The following is a 10,078-nucleotide window of genomic DNA, read 5'->3' on the forward strand; positions in this document are numbered from 1 at the left end:
CATCCCCAGCCCTTATTTATTTATTTATTTATTTATTTATTTAAAAATATTTTTAGTTGTAGTTATCGATGTTATTTATTTATTTTTATGTGGTGCTGAGGATGGAACCCAGTGCCTCATACATGCTAGGCAAGTGCTCTACTACTGAGCTACATCTCCAGTCCCCCTTTCTTATTTTTTTTTTTTATTTTGAGACAGGGTCTTGCTAAGTTATTTAGGGCCTTACTAAATTGCTGGGGCTGGCCTTGAATTTGCAATCCTCCTGCCTCAGCCCTTGGAGTCACTGGGATTACAGGTATGCACTACCATGCCCAGCCCCAGCCCTCTCCTTTTGATTATTTTTATTATTGTTAATAAAAGCTGTTGCCTCTTAGGAATATTTTTATTTGGTACTGGGGAGTGAACCCAGGGCTGCTTTACCACTGAGCCACATCCCAGTCCTTTTTATTTTTTAATTTTGAGACAGGGTCTTGCTACGTTGTTTAGACTGGCCTTGAATTTATGATCCTTTGGCCTCAACCTCCCCAGTTGCTGGGATTACAGGCAGGTGCCTCTGTGCCTGGCTGTTGGGAATATTCTTTATTATTATTGTTTATTGTGAGGACTACAACATTCTCAGAAATCAAAATGGTAGAGAAACTTTACCCACAAACTCCTTCCTGTGCAAACCAAATCTTTTCATTTTTTGTTACTCCTTTAGGCTTTAGGATTAATCTTCATGTTTGGGGAGTTTTCAAGGCTTAACAACCTGAGGCAGATGAAGGGATTCCTGATTCAGGATGGGAAATTCCTACCTGAGAAGGTAGCATCTCTCTTGGATATCTAGTTTATACCCAAGGTAACATGGAAATTGACTCCTTGGGTAGAGTTCCTGAGCCCCAGCACTTGTCTCTTGGCACCAGGAACCCAACTCAATGTCATGATGTCTGCAACTTTGTTTTTCAGTACATTGAATCCATTTGTACTCTACCACTGAGCCACATTTGCAACACTTTCTATTTTTCACTTTGAGAGATGGTTGTGCTACATTTTCCAGGCTTGTCTTGAACTTGTGATCCTCCTGCCTCAGCCTTCTGAGGAGCTGGGATTACCAGAGTTTGTCATTGCACCCAGATGTAATTTACTTTCAAAAGGTTTAGAAATAACTGTGTGTATGTGTGTGTAAGTATAGATAGTTTCAACTTATAATGGTTTGATTTATGATTTTTCAACTTTATGATGCTGTGAAAGCAGTATGCATTCAGTAGAAGCCATAGTTTGAGACTGGGTGTAGCTCAGTGGCAGACTGCCTGTTTAACATTGCAAGAGACTCTGAGTTCTATGCCCAACACCAAAAAACAAACAAACAAACAACAACAAAAAACCCCCAAAATAAAAAACCAACTGTACTTTGAATTTTGAGTTGTGCTCTTTTCCTAGGCTGGCAATATGTGGTAGGATGCTGGACAGTGGCAGTGAGCCACAGCTCTCAGTCAGCCATGTACATGTTCACAAGGGGAAAACACCTGAGACTTTACAGTGTGCTGCATTGCTAAGCTATGATGTTCAGTAGGTTAGGCATATTAAAATGCATATTCAATTTGTGATCTTTTCAATTTACAATGGATTCCAGCCATACCAGCCTTCTTGATGTTTCTTTTTTGATATGGGTATACAAGCCATTTTGTTGGAAATGGGTAGTTTATTCTAATGATACAGGCCTCATTGCCTAAGTCCATTAATACAATCTGTTATTAGAATAGAAATCTTCCCTACATTAGAGCTATTTGCTCTAAAAAAAAAAAAAAAAATCCCTAGCAAGGTGCAGTGAAATGTGTCTGTATTCCCAGTTATTCTGGAACCTGAGTCAGAAGGGTCATTTGACCCAAGGAATTCTAGACCAGCTTGGGCAACATAGCAATACTTCTGTCTCAAAAAAGAAACAGCAAGGAGGCCAGTGTGGCTGGAACAGATTGAGCGAGGACGAGTGGAAGGAGATGAGGCCAGAGACTAGATTGTGAAGGCCTCAGAGGTCCTCATGACTTTTGATCTGAGTGAAAAAGATGGGAGCCATTTGTGGGCTGAGAGAGATTGTGATCTAACCTGACTTACACACTTTAAGCAGGATCTCTGGCTGCTGGGTTCAAACCAAAGGGGGTTATGAAATGGAAGCCAGGAGACAGTTATAGGCTTGTGCCGTGTGTAGTCTAGAATGTAGGCAAGAGTTGTTGGTGGTTCTTAGCCATTCCACAATGCATACCTATATGAAAACATGTTGTATGCCATAAGTACATACAATTTTAATTTGTCAATTAAGAAGAAAAAGAATTGTTGGTGAATAAGACCAGGATGGTATCAAAGAAGGTAAGAAGTTGTACAATACTATTTGGAAGAATGGCAGACACCATGCTATTTAGATGTTGTTTTGTAAATTTATTATGAAAAACTTCAAACATGCAGAGGTACAGAGTACTATAATCCTCCTGCACCCTTCACCCACTTTTGATATTATCAGTACATGGCTAGTCTTATTTCATCTATACCCATACCCACTTCCTCATCTACTAGATAATTTTATATATATATATATATATATATATATATATATATATATATATATATATAGAAAGAGAGAGAGAGAGAGAGAGAGAGAGAGAGAGAGAGAGAGAGAGAGAGAGAGAAAGGCTGGAGATCAAATCCAGGGCCTTACACATGCTAGGAAGATATTCTACCACTGAGCTATATCCTCAGCCCCTCAAGAGATTACTTGAAAACAAATGACAGATAGCTTGCTATTGCTTCTGCAAATCCTTCAGAATGTACCTCTCAAAGAAAAGGATTCTTTAAAAATATATAGCCATAATATGATTTTCTCACTAAAAATGAATAATTATTTTAAAATATCAACAAATATGGACTCTGGACATATTTTGCAGGCAGAACTGCCAGAATTTTCTCATAAAATTATATGTGGAGTCTAAGAAAAGAAAATGAATCAAGGTTGTATCCAAAGCTTTTGACCTGAGAAACAACTGGTAAAGGAGATTTGTCAGGGAAGACTATGGGTAGACTGATCAACATGGGACAGGGGACAGGAGTGAATATAGCTTTTTGTAGTTGATCTAGCAAAAATAAAACAGGATATCAGGCCTCAAAAAGTCAAAATGGGGGACTGGGGGAATAGCCCAATGATATAATATGTTCCTAGCATGCGCAAGGCCCTGGGTTCAATTTGCAGCAACAAAAGAAAAAAGCAAAAAAATCAAAATAGTTCTGTAAACTGTAAAATACTACACAAGTCCAAATGTTTGTATTGTTCTTATTCTTACTCAATGCTGTGCTGCCATACTGCTCTCACTGGGGTGAGGCCCAGCCTGCTGGAGGTACAGGACATAAAACCAAACCTCATAAAGTTCTGCTTGCTTCAGTCTGTTTCATCTCAGAACCATTTGTTTGCCTCCCTGCTGAGATGATCTTCAAGGTTCCCTCCAGGTCTCAGATTTTATGAATTGAATCAAAAGACAGACACAAGCCATTTTGTTTGGAAGCCTGTAGTTTACTCTGATACAGACCCCATTACCTAAATCCATTAATACAACCTAGTATTAGAATGGAAATCATTCCCACATTGGGGCTAGTTGCTAATTAATAAAAAATTCCTGTCCTGGTTTAACAAAATTTAAAAAAAAAAAAAAAAAAAACACCAAACATTTAAAATGTCATTTAAAAGAAGTCTCCTGGTGATGTGGATTGCAGCCAAACACCAATTCTCCATTTTGTGTGAGATGGTCCACTAATTAACATTCAGCAAATTACTGCATTTGTGCCTAGAATCAAATTTTTTCATTATTTTTTAAAAAAAATTGAACTCAGTGAGCTTTACCACTGAGCTTTATCCCTGACCCTTTTTCAATTTTGAGTCAGGGTCTTGCTAAATTGAAAAAAAGGCTGGCCTCAAGTTGCCATCCTCCTGTCTCAGCTTCCCAAATTGCTGGGATTACAGGTGAGTACCACCATACCTGGTTTATCAAGAATCAATTTTTGTGGCTTCTCATTTTTCTACATTTTTTTTTTCCTCGAGCTACATCCTCAGCCATTATTTTGAGACAGAATCTAAGTTGCTTAGAGCCTTGAACTTGCAATCCCCATCTTTCTCTCAGCCTCCTGAGTTGCTGGGATTACAGGTGTGTGCTATCATTCACTTTGGCTTCTCGAGACTGCTGGCACTTCCTTTAGCTGCTTATATTACTGTTTTCTGGCAAAACAGTTGGCTGGGTGATAGAGAGGTGGTCAGGGTGGACACTGTTTCAAGCTACAGTGCTTCAGGCCTCCCATCTGTTGCTGGACCATAGGCCTGGGAACCAAAACACACAGCTAAGTCAAATTATGTGCATGAATATATCACATTGAAACTCATTGTTCTGTGTAACTGTTAAAGATGCAAAGTTAGTTTATATCTTATGCCTCAGATGACAACAATGTCTAAGATAGTATTCCAGGGCTGGGATGTGTATCCATGGCATACATAAAACCCTGGGTTTGAGCCCCAGAACCAACACAGAGAAATCCCTTCCCTTAAATCGGCCACGGTGGGATTTAGTAAGCTTTAGTCTGCAAATGCAAGGTATCGAGATGGCAAGATACATCTATAGGGGAAGTGGCTCTTCAGTGGTTAAGCAACACTGGGTTCAATCTCCAGTACACACTCAGTTTGAGGCCAACCTTAGCACTGGGGATATAGTCCAAAGATAAAGCACTCCTAAGCCATCCCAACCTCTTTTTTGTGGTGCTGGGGATTAGAACCCAGGGTCTTGTGCATGCAAGGCAAGCACTCTACCACCTACCAACTGAACTATACCCCCCCCCCCAGTCCCCTCAGCCTTTTAAAAAATTTTTGTTGTTGATGGACTTTATAGAGAGCCCGTTAGTTACATAAGGTTCTCGACTTTCTTGGCACACCTACTTGCTGCCCCCTTAAATTTGGTGGTCTTTAAGGCACAAGAAGTTTCAGATCAGAGACTGCCTAAACTGAAAATTCAGCCATTTTTAATGTTATAAAGTAAAATAGCTAGTTGTAAAAACACATACATATAAATGAAAAAAATAACACAAAAGCCAAAAATCAATTCATCTGCTATATTTTCTTTAATTAAGTACAAAGACTTCTCCCTAGGCATTATCACCTATAGACCATTTATTTCACCCACTGCTCTGTTTGGCAGCTAGTCTCTTGTCTCTCTCTTCAGCAATGGTGAGTCGGATTCCTTTTCCTCGGGGAAGAGAAATCCATGGTTTGTTGCCCTGGTTTGGGGGAGAGAGAGAGAGAGAAAAAAAAAATCAAAACATCCATCTTATTTAATGGAACTGAAGCCTGTTGGTGAAGGTACTGGCCATCAGCTAGGCAGTCTTAAGACTCAGAGATGCTAGTTTATCAGAAATTCCCACTGCTTTCTTAGGTTGGTAAGTCATCTGTTCAACATGCTGCCCAAGCATACAGATATGGATAACCCCCCTTCACAATTAATATCTCAAAACTTATTATACAGAGTAGACACTCAATATTTAAGTCAAAGCAGTACCTAAAACTCATTACTAATTTCCAAGGAGACAACAGCTACAAATAAATTTAAAGACGTAAGTTATATTCATTTCATTATGGCACCAGGTCACTAATCAAATCGATCAGTTTCCCCTTCATGGTTCTGTGACACTGAAAAAGCCTAGGTTTGACCAAGGCCTGCCAGGAAGGAGCCCAGCCAGGCATTGCTAGTCCAGCAATATCTACATTTACATTTCCATGGAGGCTGGAAGAGAAGGATAACCTAGACTTACTTTGCCAATAACAAAAATGTTGGAGAGCCGGGTGGCAAAGCTGTTGCCATTGGCATCTTTCACATGAACCACGTCAAAAGAGCCAGGATGTCTCTCTCTGTTGGTAATCACACCAATTCTTCCCAAGTTAGCACCTCCGGTCACCATACACAGGTTACCTAGTCAGGGACAAGCAAGACACTGTGTAAACTCTTAAGGCTCAGTTCTCTAATAATTCAGGACTATATCATAACCAGAGTGGTTCACTTTATTGTCAAATTTTTCTGTCCAACCCTCCCACTATTTCCCATAGGGGAGTTTTTGAAGCACCCAGCACAAGCCTGAGAAGGTCTTTTATAAAAGATCTTGCCTCAGCCACTCCAAATATTCTCGAAAGTAAAGATACTATAAAAATGGGAGTCATGGTAGTATAAGCTGTAATCCCAGCAGCCTGGGAGGCCAAGATAGAAGGATTGTTGGGGCCAGGGGCTGGGGTTGTAGCTCAGTAGTACAGTGCTCATCTAGCATGTGTGAGGCACTGGGCCTGAATGTCAGCACCACAAGAACCTGTCTCAAAGTGGGCCTGGGGCAGATGGCTAAAAACCCCAGCAATCAAATCTCAATTGAACTTAGAATAGGGGGAAAAACAAACAAACAAACTCTTATACCTAGCCTTCAAAGATGCCCAGAGGATGCTTACCAGTGTCAAACTTGATAAAGTCAGTAATCTTGCCAGTCTCCAAATCAATCTGAATGGTATCATTCACCTTGATTAGGGGATCAGGGTATCGAATGGTTCGAGCATCATGAGTCACCAGATGAGGGATTCCTTTTGTGCCCACAAATATCTTTCTCACTTTGCACAACTTGTACTAGAAATGCAAAAGAGTTAGCCATATTTAGTTCAGCTCACATATACTATGTTCCAGGGGGGATGAAATAGTTCTTTCCAAGTCACTGTCATGGAAATGCAATTAGTAGCCCAAAGCCAACAATCCTACACAGGGCCTGCAGCAGAATAACTGTGGGTCTGACTTTTCTATCTACCTTTCACGAAAGTATGATGCACACTGCTCTAAGATTTATGTTCCTCTTATCAATGCCATCACCTCCATGTAAAAGCCCAAGACACCGAAGGGCCCTGCATCTTCCCAAACAAGGACATTAAAATTAAAGAGCGGGCTGTGGCTCAGTGGTAGAGCACTTGCCCCCCCACACACATGAGGCACTGGGTTTGATCCTTAGCACCACATAAAAATAAAGATAGAAACATATTCCAAAAAAGAAAAAATTAAAAGACTTGGTCCAATGTCTAACACCAGGAGTCTGATATAAACCCTACTCTTTTCCTCAAGCTCTTCAAGTCTTCTGGGTCCTGGGAATAATTCTTTCCAACTCACCCTGATCTCTCCTAAACTCATGTCTTTCTTAATGGCTCCCTCTACACCACAACTGAGTTTTGCTTCGCAAACAGCAACTGCATTACCAATTCATCTAATCAACAAATATTCCACAAAGCATTTAAATTTTTTTCACTCTCATATCCTGCAGATAACAAGGCATCATTCAATTAAATTAATTTTCATTCATGGCCAATAATCTAAGAAGCCCTGACTACTGGAAAAAAAACTATCACAAGGAACTGAATTAAATAATCAAGGACTATCAGTCTCCTCCACCACCTTCCTCTCCCCCAAAGTAAAGCTAGAATGAAGACCCAGTCTGCTTCCAATAATTACCTTGGCCTCCTCAGGTGTAATGCGATGAACAGCAAAACGACCCTTGGTGTCATAGATCAGACGGAAATTCTCTCCAGTCTTATCAATGCTGATGACATCTGATACCAAAGAGTTACAAAGGTTACTATTGTGACCCCCCCCCCGCCCCACAGAGAGCAACCACAATTCCAGAAAAGACAAAACCAGGCTGGGGATATAGCTTTGATAGAGTGCTTGCCTAGCATGCATGAGACCCTGGTTTTGTTCTTCATACCAGAACAAAAAACTGTCTTTAAAAAAAAAAATGATCCTAGGTAAAATTCAAAGCAAAATAAAATTTGGTTTTGAGAAGCAATTCATCATTTGCTACCCCAGAGTATTTATTTTATATAAGGATTTCCAGGTGTAGACCATTTTCTACTTTCTCTGGTATAACTGAGAACCTAGGCCAGCCAAACTTCTCCCAATTCCCAGGCATATCATCACAGGAAACCAGAAAAGCCCACTGCTATTCCTACCAACTGCCATGTAGAAGAGGGAGATTACCAAAGGCCTCCTGCTTACCCATAAAACCGGCAGGGTAGGTTATATCGGTTCGGACTTTCCCATCAATCTTGATGAAGCGCTGCATGCAAATCTTTTTTACTTCATCTCCTGTCAGGGCATACTTAAGTCTGTTCCTTAGAAAAATGATGAGAGGAAGACATTCTCTCAGCTTGTGGGGACCAGTGGATGGACGAGGAGCCTGTAAAATTGAAAACAGTAATTTTAGAAAAGTTACTGTTAGGATTTACTCAAATCTACCTCTGGTCCTGAAATCCATTAAGGAAACACCAGATCGTCATTGTTCCCCAACTTTGTTACTTACACAGGAGGTACTTAAAGCTTACAAAACTATTTTGCAGCATTTTCTCCTTAAAGGACTAGGGGCCACCAATAATTAACATTTAAGACCTGAGTCCATTTAAGTGTATTGTGTGGCACATGGAATAAACAAGGCACGAATGTGTTGAGTGAAGGGGTGCAAGTAGATAGCTCAGGGCCTTCAACAGCATAGCCCAACACAAAGAGAGAGGTATAACTAGTATGCCCCTTAAGATACAATGTGAGGATACTTACAAACACACCAGTCAATTTATCCAGCATCCAATGCTTTGGAGCTGCTACCCGCTTCAGATGCTTCTTGGGACCACGAGCCTGAAGGAAAGTTTTAAATTGCAATGCTGTTAACTGACTTCAGGTTTTTCAACAACAGATTATAAAACCTAATGTGTAATTTCTTTCAAAGAACTGACTTTCAAGTCCCTCTTCAGCAGAATGTGGACAATATTAAAAACACAGGGATGATTAACAGTGAAGAAAGGCACACATGGCATGCACAACAAAATACCATAAGCTGCAACCAGCTTTCTCACTGTACAGGAACATTTATTGCTATTTTTCACAATGGTACCCGTTACTTTCATGTTGCTACTTAAAAAAAAGCATGCCTGCTTAGGAAGATTAGGTTCTACTGGGTGAAATGGCCAGGTTTGAACTTCAAGGCACACTGCCAGACACAACAAAAATGGCCCAGAATGCCATCTGTGCTTCTGTCAAACAGTAAAGTTTTCACATATAATCATCTGTTTAAGTGTCCGTTGCAAGAGTAACTTGACCTCTGCATGACCACGTGTGCTAGTCCTTTGCAAACTAAAGCCAAGAGCTGATACTAACTTTCACTTTAAAAAAGAGAAGGAAGCCCTTTTGATGCTCTATACTGATGCTTACCGGCCACACGACGTAACGTCAGGCCGTGCCAAAAGGACAATGACGAAAGAAACCCTTCTCCACCAGGCAGACACGGGGCCCACTAGCCCCGGGCTCGCCGTTGGTGCTCCCGGTCCACCCCCATGTCAGGCCCAGGAGGAAAGCTGCTTCTCCCGGGGTCGGAAGATCGTGTCTGGGAAAGAGGCCCAGGCCTTCCCGCCGGCAGCACCAGATGCCCCCCCCCAACCCCGCCTTGGGCTGCCGTTCGCGTTTGCCCTCGCCCTGGATCCAGTCCCAGCCAACCCAGGAGGCTGTGCTCCCTTCGCCTCAGCTGGGCCATCCTCTGCAGGAGTCCCAAAGACCCGGGCAACCCTGGCCTCGAGAGGATGGAGGCCGATTCATCCCAAGAGCTCGCAAAATCCCTGCCTTACCATGGCTGCTCTAGGCACGGAAAGAGGCCCGCCTTCTTCCGGTGCGCGAAGAAATTGGGGTCCGAGGCTGCGCGCGCCGGAGCCTCGAACGCTCCGCCCAACGCAAAACTTTCCTGGCGTGCCAGAACTCTTTTGCCGCCTGGTGGTGGGAGGTCAGAGGTTCCAAGCATGGGAACGACCGCCGAAGGAGCGTCCTGCTTGAGAGCAATTTTGACCCTCCGCCCCCACCGCCCGGTCCTGCCCTTCCTCTTCCCACGGGTGCCGAGCTTCTCATGTGGGCGTGGTTCTGCGCTGAGTCGTGGGAATTTAGACATGAATGGGACAAGATCCTTGCCTTCAAGGAGAGTGCAAAGTGTGACTGGTGTAAATCCCACTTACAGATGATTATAT

The 10,078-nt window shown here is 42.0% G+C and overlaps 1 protein-coding gene across 1 annotated transcript; it reads right to left on the reverse strand.

Annotated features, from left to right (window-relative positions):
- Window positions 1-5,101: 5,101 nt before the first annotated feature.
- Window positions 5,102-9,825, reverse strand: Rps4x (ribosomal protein S4 X-linked). The gene is made up of 7 exons (XM_046420241.2): window positions 9,689-9,825; window positions 8,628-8,705; window positions 8,073-8,253; window positions 7,530-7,627; window positions 6,491-6,662; window positions 5,812-5,969; window positions 5,102-5,280 (listed from the first exon to the last, which is right to left on the reverse strand). The coding sequence occupies exons 1-7, from the start codon at window positions 9,689-9,691 to the stop codon at window positions 5,179-5,181; spliced, it is 792 nt and encodes a 263-aa protein (XP_046276197.1). The 5' UTR covers window positions 9,692-9,825; the 3' UTR covers window positions 5,102-5,178.
- Between the last annotated feature and the right edge of the window lie 253 nt (window positions 9,826-10,078).

This window comes from Marmota monax, unplaced genomic scaffold (assembly GCF_021218885.2).
Source record: "Marmota monax isolate L192 unplaced genomic scaffold, Marmota_monax_Labrador192_F-V1.1 WCK01_AAM20220418_F8-fsc00364, whole genome shotgun sequence".
In the NCBI taxonomy this organism is placed as follows: Eukaryota; Metazoa; Chordata; class Mammalia; order Rodentia; family Sciuridae; genus Marmota; species Marmota monax.

Bases quoted from the DNA above. Each gene is read 5' to 3' on its own strand.
- Rps4x (XM_046420241.2), bottom strand. The intron at 7,628-8,072 runs GTAAGCAGGAGG...CTTTGGTATCAG, and splicing joins CTACCCTGCCGGTTTTATGG to ATGTCATCAGCATTGATAAG. The intron at 5,970-6,490 runs GTAAGCATCCTC...GTCCCTGACTAG, and splicing joins CTTTATCAAGTTTGACACTG to GTAACCTGTGTATGGTGACC.